This window comes from Tachyglossus aculeatus, chromosome X1, assembly GCF_015852505.1.
Source record: "Tachyglossus aculeatus isolate mTacAcu1 chromosome X1, mTacAcu1.pri, whole genome shotgun sequence".
Lineage (NCBI taxonomy): Eukaryota > Metazoa > Chordata > Mammalia > Monotremata > Tachyglossidae > Tachyglossus > Tachyglossus aculeatus.
Genome location: NC_052101.1, coordinates 112,031,612 through 112,047,703, shown reverse-complemented (window position 1 = coordinate 112,047,703; position 16,092 = coordinate 112,031,612). Strand labels below are relative to the sequence as shown.

Here is a 16,092-nt window from a genome sequence, read left to right as displayed (position 1 = left end):
CTCACTGTGGGGGTTCCCCAAGGTTCAGTGCTTGCTCCCCTTCTGTTCTCGATCTACACGCACTCCCTTGGTGACCTCATTCGCTCCCACGGCTTCAACTATCATCTCTACGCTGATGACACCCAGATCTACATCTCTGCCCCTGCTTTCTCCCCCTCTCTCCAGGCTCGCATCTCCTCCTGCCTTCAGGACATCTCCATTTGGATGTCTGCCCACCACTTAAAACTCAACATGTCGAAGACTGAACTCCTTGTCTTCCCTCCCAAACCTTGCCCTCTCCCTGACTTTCCCATCTCTGTTGACGGCACTACCATCCTTCCCGTCTCACAAGCCCGCAACCTTGGTGTCATCCTCGACTCCGCTCTCTCATTCACCCCTCACATCCAAGCCGTCACCAAAACCTGCCGGTCTCAGCTCCACAACATTGCCAAGATCCGCCCTTTCCTCTCCATCCCAACCACTACCCTGCTCATTCAAGCTCTCATCCTATCCCGTCTGGACTACTGCATCAGCCTTCTCTCTGATCTCCCATCCTCGTGTCTCTCCACTTCAATCCATACTTCATGCTGCTGCCCGGATTATCTTTGTCCAGAAACACTCTGGGCATATCACTCCCCTCCTCAAAAATCTCCAGTGGCTACCAATCAATCTGCGCATCAGGCAGAAACTCCTCACCCTGGGCTTCAAGGCTGTCCATCACCTCGTCCCCTCCTACCTCACCTCCCTTCTCTCCTTCTACAGCCCAGCCCGCACCCTCCGCTCCTCCACCGCTGATCTCCTCACCGTACCTCGCTCTCACCTGTCCCGCCATCGACCCCCAGCCCACGTCATCCCCCGGGCCTGGAATGCCCTCCCTCTGCCCATCCGCCAAGCTAGCTCTCTTCCTCCCTTCAAGGCCCTGCTGAGAGCTCACCTCCTCCAGGAGGCCTTCCCAGACTGAGCCCCTTCCTTCCTCTCCCCCTCGTCCCCCTCTCCATCCCCCCCATCTTACCTCCTTCCCTTCCCCACAGCACCTGTATATATGTATATATGTTTGTACATATTTTTTTTACTCTATTTGTTTATTTTATTTGTACATATCTATTCTATTTATTTTATTTTGTTAGTATGTTTGGTTTTGTTCTCTGTCTCCCCCTTTTAGACTGTGAGCCCACTGTTGGGTAGGGACTGTCTCTATATGATGTCAATTTGTACTTCCCAAGCGCTTAGTACAGTGCTCTGCACATAGTAAGCGCTCAATAAATACGATTGATGATGATGATGATGAAAATCAATTACGGATATGTACATAAATGCGGTGGGGCTGAAGGTGGGGTGAATATCAAGTACTTAAAAGGTACAGATCAATCAATCAATGGCATTTACTGAGCACTTACTGTGTGCAGAGCACTATATTAAGCACTTGGGAGAGTACAATACAGAGTTGGTATTGTCCTTGCCCACGACAGATTTACAGTCTAGACCCAAATGCAAGAGGTAGACGGAGGAGTGGAAATCACACCTTAGTCAGGGAAGGCCTCTTGGAGGTGTGATTTTAATAAGGCTTTGAAGGTGGGGAGAATGGTACATGAAGTGGGAGGGAACTCCAGGACAAAGGGAGGACTTAGGCAAGGGATTGGTGGCAAGACAGATGAGATCGAGGAACAGGGAGTTGGTGGGTGTGCAGGTTGGGTTGTCGGAGGAAATCAGCTAGGTAAGAGAGAAGGGGGTGCGCTGAGAGAGTGCTTTAAAGCCTATGATAAGGAGTTTCTGTTTTATGTGCATGGGCAACCACTGGAGGTTCTTGAGGAGAGGGGAGAAGTAGACTGAACAGCTGGATAGAAAAATGATCCAGGCAGCGGATCATTGCTGGAAAGGGGAGAGACAGGAGGCAGCAAGGAGGCTGATACAGTAGTCGAGGTGGGATGTAAGTGCTTGGATCAGGGTATTAGCAGTTTGGATGAAGCAGAAAGGGGGAATTTTAGCGATTTGTGAAGGTCAAATTGATAGGACACATGGTGGCAGATTGAATATGTGGGTTAAATTCATTCAATCGCATTTACTGAGCGCTTACTGTGTGCAGAGCACTGTACTAAGCGCTTGGGAAGTACAAGTTGGCAACATATAGAGACGGTCCCAACCCAACAGCAGGCTCACAGTCTAGAAGGGAAATGAATCTAGGATAATGCCAAGGTTACGGGCGTGGGAGATAGGAAGGACAGCGGTGCTGTCTAATGACGGGAAAGACATGGGGAGGACAGGGTTTGGGTGTGAAGATGAGTTCTGTTTTGGACATATTAAGTTTGGCGTGTGAGTGGGACATCGAAGTAGTGATGTCCTGAAGGCAGGAGGAAATGTAAGACTGCAGAGGTTGGAGATGTAGACTTGGGAATCATTCTTGTAGAGATTGGAGTTGAAGTCATTGCAGCAAATGAGTTCTCCAAGGGAGTGGGTGGAGGTGGAGAATAGAAAGGGATCCAGAATTGAGCCTCGAAGGACTCCCACAATCTGAGGATGGGAAGCAGAAGAGGAGCCTGTGAAAGAAACTGAGGAGTGGCCAGAGCGTTAGGAGAAGCGGGAGAGGACAATGTCAACCAAACCAAGATTAGAAAATGTTTCCACGATAATGGGGTGGCCCGCAGCTGAGACATCGAGGAGAATAGGCTGGAGTAGAGGCCCACGTCCTACCTCTGGCCTGGAATGCCCTCCCTCCACACATCTGCCAAACTAGCTCTCTTCTTCCCTTCAAAGCCCTACTGAGAGCTCACCTCCTCCAGGAGGCCTTCCCAGACTGAGCCCCCCTTTTCTTCTGCTCCTCCTCCCCTCCCCATCGCCCCTGCCCCCTCCTTCCGCCCTACTGCCTTCTCCTCCCCACAGCACTTGTGTATATTTGCACATACTTATTACTCTATTTTATTAACGATGTGTATATTTATATATAATTCTATTTATCTATTTTGATGGTATTGACATCTGTCTACTTGTTTTGTTTTGTTGTCTGTCTCCCCCTTCTAGACTGTGAGCCCGTTGCTGGGTAGGGACCGTCTCTGTTGCCGAATTGTACTTTCCAAGTGCTTAGTACAGTGCTCTGCACACTGTAAGCGCTCAATAAATACGATTGAATGAATGAATGGAAAGGCCATTGGATTCGGCAAGGAAGTCAATAGTGACCTTAGAGAGGGCAGAAGCCAGATCAGAGGGGGTCAAGGAGAGAATTGGAGAGGAAGTAGAGGCAGCAGGTGTAGACAACTCACTCAAGGAGTTTGGAGAGGAATGGTAGGAAAGAGATAGGGGGAGCGCTTAGTACAGTGCTCTGCACACGGTAAGCGCTCAATAAATACGATTGAATGAATGAATAACTGAAGGGAACCCAGGAGTCAAGTGGGTTTGTTTTTTTTAGGATAGCATGTTTGAAAGCAGTGGTGAAAAAGCCATTGGAAAGTGAATGGTTGAAGATGGCGGTCAGGGAGGGGGCAAGTGATAATAATAATTATGGTACTTAAGTGTTTACTTTGTGCCAAGCACTGTTCTAAACACTGAGGTAGATACAAGCAAATCGGGTTGGATAGTCCCTGTCCCTCGTGGGGCTCAGTCTCTATCCCCTTTTTACAGATGAGGTGACTGAGGCATAGAGAAGTGAAGTGACTTACACAAGGTCACACAGCAGACAAGTGGCAGAGCCGGAATTAGAACTCATGACCTCATGACCTTCTGACTCACAGGCCCATCTCTAACCACTACACCATGCTTCTTCTCAAGATAAGGTGGGAGGAGATGAAGTCAGAGGCACAAGATTATGAGGAGGCAGATCTCCTCGACACACTGCTCAATAAAGTATGTAGCCAAGTCATTTGGGGGCAAGAGATGAGGAAGGTTGGGGGACAGGGGATTTGAGGAAGAAGTTAAAAATCCAAAACAGCTAGTGTGGGCAGTGGTCAGGAGAGTCAATAAGGATGGAGAAGTAATGTTGCCAGGTGGAGAAGGGGATAGACTTAAAGCAGGAGAGGATGAATTAGAGTTGAACAAGATCAACCTGGTGTCTGGATTGGCACCAATAGCACTCCACGGCTTGTGCACAGGAACAGAAAAAGCATACTCTAGGTTTGAGGCAGGGTTGTGGGTATGAGATTGGCGGAGGGATCGGAGACTGAGGGAGCTGAGTTCATTCATTCATTCATTCAATCGTATTTATTGAGCACTTACTGTGTGCAGAGCACTGTACTAAGCGCTTGGGAAGTACAAGTTGGCAACATACAGAGACGGTCCCTACTCAACAGCGGGCTCACAGTCTAGAAGGGGGAGACAGACAACAAAACAAAACATATTAACAAAATAAAATAGAATATGTACAAATAGAGAAATAAATACATACAAACATATATACATATATATAGGTGCAGTGGGGAGGGGAAGGAGGTAAGGCGGGGGGATGGGGAGGGGGAGAGGAAGGAGGGGGCTCAGTCTGGGAAGGCCTCCTGGAGGAGGTGAGCTCTCAGTAGGGCTTTGAAGGGAGGAAGAGAGCCAGCTTGGCGGATGTGCGGAGGGAGGGCATTCCAGGACAGGGGGATGACGTGGGCCAGGGGCCGATGGCGGGACAGGCGAGAACGAGGCACCGTGAGATTAGCGGCAGAGGAGTGGAGGGTGCGGGCTGGGCTGTAGAAGGAGAGAAGGGAGGTGAGGTAGGAGGGGGCGAGGTGATGGACAGCCTTGAAGCCGAGGATGAGGAGTTTTTGCCTGATGCGTAGTGGAGGGGGCACGGATTTGTGTCAAGAGAAGGTAGCTGGGAACTCCTTGTCTTCCCTCCCAAACCCTGCCCTCTCCCTGACTTTCCCATCTCTGTTGACGGCACTACCATCCTTCCCGTCTCACAAGCCCGCAACCTTGGTGTCATCCTCGACTCTGCTCTCTCATTCACCCCTCACATCCAAGCCGTCACCAAAGCCTGCTGGTCTCGGCTCCGCAACATTGCCAAGATCCGCCCTTTCCTCTCCATCCAAACCGCTACCCTGCTCATTCAAGCTCTCATCCTATCCCATCTGGACTACTGTATCAGCCTTCTCTCTGATCTCCCATCCTCGTGTCTCTCCCCACTTCAATCCATACTTCATGCTGCTGCCCTGATTGTCTTTGTCCAGAAATGCTCTGGGCATGTTACTCCCCTCCTCAAAAATCTCCAGTGGCTACCAATCAATCTGCGCATCAGGCAGAAACTCCTCACCCTGGGCTTCAAGGCTGTCCATCACCTCGCCCCCTCCTACCTCACCTCCCTTCTGTCCTTCTACAGCCCAGCCCACACCCTCCACTCCTCTGCAGCTAATCTCCTCACCGTGCCTCGTTCTCGCCTGTCCTGCCATCGACCCCCGGCCCACGTCATCCCCCGGGCCTGGAATGTCCTCCCTCTGCCCATCCGCCAAGCTAGCTCTCTTCCTCCCTTCAAGGCCCTACTGAGAGCTCACCTTCTCCAGGCCTTCCCAGACTGAGCCCCTCCTTCCTCTCCCCCTTGTCCTCCCTCCATCCCCCTCATCTTACCTCCTTCCCTTCCCCACAGCACCTGTATATATGTATGTTTGTACATATTTATTACTCTATTTAACTTGTACATATCTATTCTATTTTATTTTGTTAATATGTTTGGTTTTGTTCTGTCTCCCCCTTTTAGACTGTGAGCCCACTGTTGGGTAGGGACTGTCTCTATATGTTGCCAACTTGGACTTCCCAAGCACTTAGTACAGTACTCTGCACACAGTAAGCACTCAATAAATACGATTGATTGATTGATTGATTACAGAGATCAAATGGGGGCACAATGACTTCAGAAAACTGAGTGGGCAAAAGATCAGAGGTCTCTGTGGAAGATAGATTTGTTGGGAGTGAATGTACAGGAAAAAATGCAGGTGAAGAAAGTGCGGTTGGATAGAGCGATTCCAGAGTTGGTGAGGGCAGAACTTGTAGTGACCAGAAGTGATGAAATCAAGCGTGTGTGCAAATTGGTGAGTGGACAAGGTGGAGTGGGGCAGAAGGTCAGTGGAGTGGAAGTGGGCAGAAGGATCATTGGGAACACCCACATTGATACAGAAGTCCTCGAGGGTCAATGTAGGGATGGAGAGAGAAGGAATGTGAAAAAGCAGGCACGGTGCCACCCATTCGCCCCACCAGACACCCTGTGACACATGCCACTGGGCACAGGGGAGCCAGGTAAGAGATGTGGAAGGATGAGCACCTTCACAAAACATCACAAAAGCAACATACATGTGTCCTGATGTCAGGAGGGCACTTCTCCCCTCATCCATTAGCCTCTGCCCAATGCTCACCTGAATGGCAAGGGACTACACATGGTGCCCTATTGCGTTTTCACAGGCAATGTGCAAGATACTCTGCCACTCACTGACATTCTCATCCGCTTTGAGCTGAAGGACAACTCAGTAAGTTTTACGTTTGGGGGACTGGGTTGGGGGCGGCGAGAGGTTGAGGTGGAGGGACGGGCCACTTTGAACCCAACTTCGACTATTTCTGTCCTGCTCACCAGAAGAGTCGGTGGGTGCGCCGGCTATGGCAGGATGAGAACTGCAGTGTCAGGGGAGAAGGAACACTTCTGTGAGACGACACGCTATAGGATGACCGATTTCATATTACCATTTTATGCTTCGCCGTTTTGCCATTTTCAGAGACAGAGTCACAGCTGTGTATAGATATTTATTTTCTTTTTTAAAAAAAGGTATTGCACAAAGGAAGGGGGATTTCACAGGGTACCAAGAAGAAGCTACAAAGTTCTTTCTGACAAACCTAAATTCACTGCTACCCCAAACTTGAGGTTTCCTGTGCCCAAGCTGCAAAGACAGCAGCGTCATAATCCCAAAATGCAGATGGATATCTCCTGGAGGCGACTACCCATCTTGCTGCTGAATGAAAGGGTTTGGAATGGCCTCCATGCCATCCTGAGGGCAGATAAGGACTACAGAAGTCCCTCTGCAGACCACCAGTCCCAGCTGACGTGTGTCCTCAGTGAGCTTGTATTGATCGTCTGGGTCTGAAATGGAACAAACTAAGTCAGTAGGAGGAAGAGGAACCACCTTTAACACACTTTGGCCAATTAAGGTCAATAGCCTCAGTCCAGTTAACGGCTCGAGTTGGAGGGGAACCGTCACTGCTCTAATGTTTAGGTTCCTACCCTCCTGGTTGGACCCCCGCAACCTCCCCACAGCCCTCATGTATTTCTCTAGCTGCTTCTTGCTGACTGTTTTATTCCCATGGTTTTTATATGTTTCCTGTTAGTCCACAGAGGCACAAATCTGGGAATCAGGGAACACAAGGTTTTAATCCAAATTCTGCTTGCTAGGGCTCCACTTTCAGTGGTGTAGGTTTGACCACAGAACCCCCAAAGGTATGAGGCGGACAAGCTCAGCAGGAATCTTGGGTGTGTGTGTGTGTGGGGGGGGGAAATTGCGGGCTAATAAGGGCAGTGAAAGCCACAAGGGCTACCAAGGCAACTGCCTACCAAGTTATGGCTCTATGGCACAACAACTGGCTCTAGGTTGTGGCCACTGAGGCCTTAAATGAGTCCTGCATGTAAGAAATCTCCTTGGGCACTTCACAAGGTACACCCCACGCTGCAGAAGGAACATGGCAGCGAGGACCAGAGAAGTAGCATGGCCTAGTGGATAGATTAGAGGCCTGGCAGTCTGGAGGATCTGGGCTTAATCCCAGCTCTGTCACGTATCTGCTGTGTGACCTTGGGCAAGTCACTTAACTTCTCTGTGCCTCGGTTACTTCATCTGTAAAATGGGGGTTAAGACTGTGAGCCCCACATGGGACAACCTGATCACCTTGTATTCTCCCCAGCGCTTAGAACAGTGCTTTGCACATAGTAAGCGCTTAACAAATGTCATTATTATTATTACCCCAGAGCTTAGGACAGTGCCTGGCACTTAGTAAGTATTTAAATACCATTAAAAAAAAGGAAGCCATGTGTCCTAATGGAAAGAGCCTGGACATCAGAGAACCTGTATTTGAATCCTGCCTGCACCACCTGACTGCTGTGTGACCGAGGGCAAATCACAACTTCCCCGTGCCACAGTTTCCCCCCCTGTAAAATAGGGACTCAATTCCCGTTCTCCCTCCCGACAGATCACGATGGACGGGGATTGCGTCCGACCTGATTATCCTGCATCTTCCGTGGTGCTTGGCACATGTTTAGCAAACACCACTATTGTTATTAACCATTACTGCTATAATCAGTTCCTTGTGCAGACTCCCCGTGCTGAGGGTTCAGGACAGAGACTCGTCCAGAGTTTGATGGAAGATTCCATCATCACCACGCTTCCACATATTTGTGAGTTTACCCGTCTTTCCATTAGTCTGTACGGTCCTCTTGGGTAGGGAATCACCCCACATTCTACTCCCTTTGAATGACCCCAAGCACCTTACAAACAACTACAATGTCACAGCCGTGGCCTGGTTGATCAAAGGTCCTGTCCGAACTCCCTCCCATCCCCCTGACCTTTCTGGCCGTACTTACCCTTGCTCAGGCAAGTTTCTTAACCATTCCTTGCTCCTGATTGTCCCATCCCCAGTCTATTACTTATGTTTCCCCCCACCCTCAAATCTGCCAAAGCATGTCCCTCCCCTCCTATTATTCCATTTGGCCTTCCCCAATTAATCCCCTACACCTCCCCAGTAATGCCACCCCAACTCACATGTACTCATTTGTTTATTTCTGTCTAGGAGTTACACCCATTTGCTTATCAATGGTCCTTTTGTCAATGTGCATTTACCGTCTTCCCCAATAGAGCATATGCTCCCTGTGGGCAGAGATGATGTTTTTTTTTTACTTCCGGCCTCCCCCAGTCACCCACAAACACATCAACAGTTACCTGTGGGTTAATGACAGAATCAAAGCAGTTTAGCCCCCGCAGCTACATGTTGTTTGTTGTGCTTTAGCTGCAGAAGCAGCCCCACTTTCCCTAAAGATCCATAATCAATTGATGAAATTTACCGGGCACTTGGTGTGCAGAGCACTGGACTAAGCCATGGGAGAGTATAGGACAACAGAGTTGGCAGACACGTTCCCTGCCCACAAGGAGCTTACAGTTGAGAGGGGGAGTCAGACAACACATTCCCGTTAGGGGAAATGGGACTATAAGGATATGGACACAAGTACTGTGGTGCAAATATCAAGTACTTAGGGGGTTAAGATCCAGGTGCATAGGTAACAGAAGGGAGGGTGGGTAGGAGAAATGAGAGCTCAGGGAAGGCCTCTTGGAGGAGATGTGCTTCCGCGGGGAGGGGATAGTCTAACACCTGGCACATAGTGGGATCGGCACACAAACGCCAGCAGCCGGGTACCTGAGAAAGGGGCACATTCCTAAACAGATAATAAACTGGGATGGGGAGCAGCATGGCCTAGTGGAAAGAACACAGGCCTGGAAGTCCAAAGGACCTGGGTTTTAATCTCGGCTCTGCTATGTGACCTGGGCAAGACCATCTAACTTCTCTGGGCCTCAAGTTTCTTCACCTGTAAACTGATGACTCAGTTCTCTCTCCTGTGACTGTGGAGCCTGATGCAGGACAGGGACTGTATTCGACTTGATTATCTTCTATCTACTACAGTACTTGGCACACAGCAAGTGCTTAAGTAAAACGGTCATCAGTCGTATTTGAGCGCTTACTATGTGTAGAGCACTAAACTGAGCACTTGGGAGAGTACAATACAGAGTTGACAGCTAACAGCAATTCCCTGTTCATTCATTCAATCAATCGTGTTTATCGAGTGCTTACCGTGTGCTGAGCACTGTACTAAGCGCTTGGAAAGTACAATTCGGCAACAAATAGAGACAATCCCTACCCAACAATGGGCTCACAGTCTAGAAGGGGGAAACAGACAAGAAAATACATTTACAACAAAGCTTACAGTCTGGAGGATCACCATCAACAAGTTTTCCTACCTACCTCTCATGTATTCAATAGTACCATCAAGGACCAGGTTGAGGAGAGGATCAAAACCTTTCAAAATTCCACTGGCTAGAAGAAACCAAGAAACAGAAGGGGAGCATGGGAGTTACATTTCAGAGACACGTAAGAGTCGGTCTGAGTAAATACACCTTACAGGCAGTTTTGACAACCAAAAAAATCCTGCAGCCACCCACCCAGAAAAGAAGCCAGCGTATAATAAGCAGCGTGACTTGGTGGAAAGACCCCAGGCCCGGGAGACAGAGGACATGGGTTCTATATCTGGCTCTGTCACTTACCTGCTGTGTGACCTCAGACAAGTCACTTCGCTTCTTGGTGCCTCAGTTCTCATCTGCAAAATGAGGGTTTGACACCTGCTCTTCCACTTGGACTGTGCGCCCCATGTGGGACCTGAGGATCTTGTACTACTGTTTAGTACAGTGGCACATAATAAGCACTTAAATACTACAATTATCATGATAAACTCTTAGTGGGAATAATGGGTGGAGGAAAACAACCAACAGCTCCATCTTATTAGTTGGCCTAAGAGCCACAGAAAGAGTGTAGAGGAACACACTACCATGCTGGGTCAGATCCACTGTCCTGTCCCCCACCGCCCCCAACCCAGAATTCTGACTTGGCAGCATAAGGTCATCGAGGAAAGAAACAGCTGCCCTCTTGGCCATCCAGGCACGTAACAAAGGGAATGGAAAAGTCTGTCTTAAAGGGATCGGGGGCATTTAGCCAGAAGAGAAGGCTTGAGGTGGTCGGGCACTCAATGGTTTGCAAGCGTCAGAAGTTTTTACAGGGACAGACACCGATCTACTCTTCAGCCCCCTCAACTGCATTTGAACACTTACTGTGTGCAGAGCACTGTACTGTATTTGGGAGAGTACAACACAATAACTGACACATTCCCTACCCTCGACAAGCTTACAGTCTAGAGGGGAAGAGAGACATTAATATTTGCCAGCAGGGGAACATAGGTTTAGCAATAAGTCAGGGGTAGAAACACCTTGGCAAAGGTGACCAAGGGAACTTGGGGAGTCCCCAAGCCTGAATCTTTTAGCAACATGGCCTGGTGGAAAGGGCATGGGCCTGCCTGGCAGTCGGAGGAGCTGAGTTCTAATCCTGACTGCCACTTGCTTGCTGGGTGACCTTGGGCAAGTCATCTGACTTGCTTGGGCATCAGTTTCCTCAACTGCAAAATGGGGATTGAATACCTGTTCTCTCTCCTGCTTAGACTATGTGCCCCATGTAGGATGGGGACTGTCTCACCTGATCGATATCTCTGCCAGCGCTTAGAACAGTGCTTGACACACAGTGTAGACATAATAATGGTGTTTGTTAAGCACATACTATTCTAAGCACTAGAGTGGAATCAAGACCCACATGGGGCTCGGTCTTAATGTTTGCTAAGCACATACTATTCTAAGCACTAGAGTAGAATCAAGCCCCACACGGGGCTCGGTCTAAGTAGGAGGAACAGGTATTGAGCCTTCATCTTAATAATCATCACTGTGGTATTTGTTAAGCACCTACTACATGCCGGACACCGTACTACGCTCTGGGGTAGATCCGAGACAATCGGGTTGGCCACAGTTCCCGCCCTACATGGGGCTCAGTCTTAAATCCCCATTTTCCAGAAGAGGTAACTGGGGCCCAGGGAAGTGACCCGCCCAAGGATACACAGCAGGCAAGGGGCCGAGTCAGGACTCGAACCCAGGTCCACGGCTTCCAAGTAACCCAGCAGCCACGTGGCATTCAATCACTCAGTCGTATTTATTGAGCGCTTCCCGTGTGCAGAGCACTGTCCTAAGCGCTCGGAAAGCATGGTCCTCTGGCACCCAGGCCCGTTTCGGGCGCACACGCCATTCCATCTTCCAGCCCCCATCCCGCCAACGCTTCGTTTCCCCGGGCGGGGTTGGCCTCACCTTCGCGGCCGCCCTGGAATTTCACGCGGATGGTTTTGTCGATGTACTTGGAGAGGTCGAGGATGCTCTCCTTCTTCTTCTTCTCTTTGTCCTGCGGGGAGAACAGAACGCTGCCATGGAGCACGGGAGAAAGGGGGGCGCGGGCCCCGAGGCCGTAGCCACCCTCCTCCTCCTCCTGGTCGTCAGGAAGGCCCCCCAAGCAAGGCCCCCGGGCAGGCCACACGACTCACCGCCATTTTGGCGGCCTTCTTCCCGGCCCTTTCGCCTGGCGCTCCTCTTCCGGCCTGTCTGCAGGGCGTTGCCCGGTAACGCGTGACGCCACAACTCCTCCCCTTTCTCCCCCTTTTCCTCCTCCTCCTCCTCCTCCTCCTCCCAACTCCTCCCCTTTCTCTCCCGTTGCTCTCCCTCCTCTTCCTTGCGGGGCCTTCCGCGGGCCGAGATGGCGGCGACAGGGAGGACTGGGACGCTGGTCCTGCCCGTGCTCCTCCTGCTCGCGGCCCAGGTGAGGGGGTTTGGCTCCCCGGGGAAGGGGGCTCTCAAGCGCTTAGTCCAGTGCTCTGCACACAGTAGGCGCTCAGTAAATACGGCGGATCGATTGCTTGCTCCCGGGGCCCTAAGGGCGAGCCCCTTCTAGACTGCGGGCCCGCCTCTTAGATGTTGCCAACTTGTCCTTCCCAAGCGCTTAGTACAGTGCTCTGCACCCAGGAAGCGCTCAATAAAGAGTGGATGAATGGATGAGACGATCTCAGGCCGGGCGGGGGGCGAGCTTCGCGGGAAAGGGCCGTCCCGAGCCCCCCATTCTCCTTCCCGGACCCTCCCCCCACTCTCCATCCTCAGTTTATCTTGCAGTTTACTCCCTCTTCACCTCCATCCCCCCCTGAGACGGAAGAGAGTCCCCAGAGAGGGTGGGGATGGAATCGTAACCAGGGCCCTGGCCCTGCCTTGCACCCTCCCCAGCGCTTTGCACATAGTGGGGGCTTAATCAATGCTGTCATTATTATTATTATTCCCCCCTTCTAGACTGTGAGCCCGCTGGTGGGTAGCGACCGTCTCTTAGATGTTGCCAACTTGTGCATCCCAAGCGCCTAGTCCAGTGCTCTGCACCCAGTAAGCGCCCAAGAAATACGATTTGAATGAATGACTGGCCATCCGGTCCTGGCACCAGCAGCATTGCCCGCTTCACTACAGACCCTTGGTCCGGAGAGTAGAGATCTGGAAGGGCAGCAATACCCCCGGGGTGGTGTCTGGTGTGGGGCTTGGCTCTTGGGTGCTGTATGAAATGTTCATGCAGATAGGGCAGATTAAAGGCCCTCCTTTATGTGCCAACTGCAGTACTGCACCCATTCACCCTCCCCACACTTTAAAACAAAGGGCCTCCAACCTAGTCCTGGATTGTAGTCTAAGAATTTCTCCCGCTGGTGACATTGCTGGAGGGAGGATCGCTGTAAACGGTGACTCATGGCCCGTTCTTCCACTGGTGTTTTGCTTTCTTTCGAAGCATTCCCAGAAAAGGGCTCTCTCTCCCTTTCTCTTTTTTTCCTCCTCTCTCCCAGCAGGAAGCTCCCTCACGATAAGGAGAACTTCCTTCTCCTGAGTTGTGTCAGAGGACAGGCACTTGGACTCAGGCCCCTTTTTTTTTTTTTTAGGAATCCCGGATCCTTCCGGCTTAGGATCTGGGCCCATCATTCTGGATTTGGGAGTCCCCGCAGAGCTTGGGAGAATTCCCCATCTGTTAAAGGCAAATTCCAGGCTCAAAATGAAGAAGGTGGCTGGCCTCTTTACTGATAGATGAAAATTCATTTCCCGGCTTCTCCTGGAAAATCACTTTGTTTTACACTCTTTCTTAAGGAAGGCCAGGAAAAAAACTTTCACTCCATCAAATCAACTTTAAAAAAAAAATAAAATGCAAAAATATTCGTTTGTGGCTAAAGTCAGGAAAGAATATTTCCTTGCCAGGAAAGAGTATTGTAGGAGAGACAATGCTCTGGGATAAAATGGTGGCCCCGTGTTTTTTTGACTTAGCCGACTGAGCGTCAGGGAATACTGTTGCTATCCATGAGACTCCATCCCTAACTTTCACTCACGTTTGTTTGCATAGCTGAGATTTTTTCAAATCCCCCAAAACAGGTTTGGATGTAGCTGAGACTTAGATCCCTAATCTATTGTATTTCTCTTTAGGGCTATTATCACAGCTTCCAGAGAGTACTGGTATTCCATACTATTGACTCTTCAATTGGTCTGTTGAGTGCCTTTATTTTTTCAGTATTGTCATGCCACCCCGTCAACCACCCAACGCCGTGTAGATCTGTCTATGTGCATACTTTTCAGGGTTTTACAAAAATCATTTGTCTCTTCTCTTCCTATTATGCCGAATAATGGCAGTTTGTATCCGCTTGCCTCCCCCACTAGATTGGATGATCCTCGAGGGCAGGAACTGCATCTTTTCCATTTTTTCTATCTATGTAGAGTTGTACTCTGTGTGCGCAGAGTGGTAGGGACTGTGGATCTTGTGTTGGCCTCTTCAGCCAGACACACACCCGTAGTTGAATGTCGCCATCAACGGCATCACCTTCGAGTACAAAAGGCAGCTGCGTATGGTCTAGCTGCCCTTCATACTTGAAGACTTCTATCGCATCTTCCTAAATGGCTGGTGGGGTAGATACTCGAAACATGCTGTTGATGATAACGGTAGTTTGGCGGGGATAGGGAGGGGAGTGGGGAATGGGAGGAGGAGGGCTGGTGTGCGCTCCCATGCTGAGGTCTTCAGGTGTCCCAACCTGAACAAGGCAATATTTTAAATAAGTGTTTTTAACGTGCACTTGAATAATAATAATAATAATGGCATTTGTTAAACACTACCTATGTGCCAAACACTGTACAGAGTGCTGGGGTGGATACAAGCAAATCGGGTTGAATACAGTCTCTGTCCCTTGTGGGGTTCATAATCTCAATCTCCACTTTCCAGATGAGGTAACTGAGGCACAGAGGAGTGAAGTGAGTTGCCCAAGGTCACACGACAGACAAGTGGCAGAGCTGGGATTAGAACTCAAGATCTTGCAACTCCCACTTCCATGCTGTGAGCCCACTGTGAGCCCACTGTTGGGTAGGGACTGTCTCCATATGTTGCCAACTTGTACTTCCCAAGCGCTTAGTACAGTGCTTTGCACACAGTAAGCACTCAATAAATACGATTTATTGATTGATTGCTTCTCTTAAGAAACTTGTATGGTTTCTTACGATAACCAGGAACCCTTTTAGCCAGCTCCTTTAGTGAAAACAGTATCGTCATCATCAGTGATATTTATGGGTGCAGAGCGCCGTACTAAGCGCTTGGGAGAGTTCACTATAACCGAGTTGGTAGACATGTTCCCTGCCCACAGTGAGCTTACAGTGTAGAATATCTTAGGCGGAGGACTTCTCGGTTGGTTTCCCTCTTCAGTTCCCTAAGGTCACATCTCCTCCAAGAGACCTTCCCTGACTAAACCCTCTTTTCCCCGGCTCCCTCTCCGTTCTAGGTCGCGTATGCGCTTTGATCTGTGACCTTGGGGCATTTGATACGCACCCCACCCTCAACCCCACGGTACTTATGTACATATCTCTAAATTATATTAATGTCTGTCCCTCTAGACTGTAAGCTCGTTGAGGGCAGAGAACACATCTGCCAACTGTGCTCTGCTCCCGGTAAGCACGCGGTAAATACCATTCAAGATGATGATGATGATCTGACATTGGAGAATCCTGTGGAAAGAGAGTGTACCAAAGGGGCTTTCAGTAAAGACCGATTCATCATCATCATCATCATCAATCGTATTTATTGAGCGCTTACTATGTGCAGAGCACTGTACTAAGCGCTTGGGAAGTACAAATTTGCAACATATTGACCGATTGACCAGTGTTTGCGGCTGGTGGGGCCTGGGTGGCCCCTTCCATAATCACTAGTCGAACAAAAGTCTCGGTGACCTCTGTTAGGCCCTGGACGGTGGTGACCATTGCAGAAGCGAGGCTGTCCAGGGCAACGGACTACAATTTGAAGACGACTAAGATGGTGTAACAGGTTGGGACTGCATTGACCGACTGACTGGGTTGGGACTGGGTTGTTCTGTTGCTTTCACACCAGCAGTTAAGCGAAGCAGGCTTGCTCCGTTGTTTCAGATTTATCAGTCGATGGAATGCAGGCGTGCCCATTCAGAAAACTGCAAAAAGAAACAGAGAAGCAGCGTGGTCTAGTGGATGG

At 49.9% G+C, this 16,092-nt stretch overlaps 2 protein-coding genes across 6 annotated transcripts in view; one reads left to right on the top strand and one right to left on the bottom strand.

Moving 5' to 3' along the window:
- Positions 1-6,652: 6,652 nt before the first annotated feature.
- Positions 6,653-12,182, bottom strand: LSM7 (LSM7 homolog, U6 small nuclear RNA and mRNA degradation associated). Its single transcript, XM_038772677.1, has 4 exons — positions 12,089-12,182; positions 11,859-11,949; positions 9,925-9,996; positions 6,653-7,006 (listed from the first exon to the last, which is right to left on the bottom strand). The coding sequence occupies exons 1-4, from the start codon at positions 12,092-12,094 to the stop codon at positions 6,864-6,866; spliced, it is 312 nt and encodes a 103-aa protein (XP_038628605.1). The 5' UTR covers positions 12,095-12,182; the 3' UTR covers positions 6,653-6,863.
- Positions 12,183-12,291: 109 nt separating this feature from the next.
- Positions 12,292-16,092, top strand: part of SPPL2B (signal peptide peptidase like 2B) — a 51,552-nt gene continuing 47,751 nt past the window's right edge. For all 5 annotated transcript variants that reach the window (XM_038740103.1, XM_038740102.1, XM_038740101.1 and 2 more), the window contains exon 1: positions 12,292-12,360. In XM_038740103.1, coding sequence (XP_038596031.1) covers positions 12,298-12,360 — 63 coding nt within the window. In that variant the 5' untranslated portion in view covers positions 12,292-12,297. The remainder of the gene's footprint in view (positions 12,361-16,092) is intronic.

Coding starts and splice junctions, on each gene's coding strand:
- LSM7 (XM_038772677.1), bottom strand. Junction 9,997..11,858: donor ATTCCAGGGCGGCCGCGAAG/GTGAGGCCAACC, acceptor GGTTTCTTCTAG/CCAGTGGAATTTTGAAAGGT. Junction 7,007..9,924: donor TACTATTGAATACATGAGAG/GTAGGTAGGAAA, acceptor GTTCCATTTCAG/ACCCAGACGATCAATACAAG.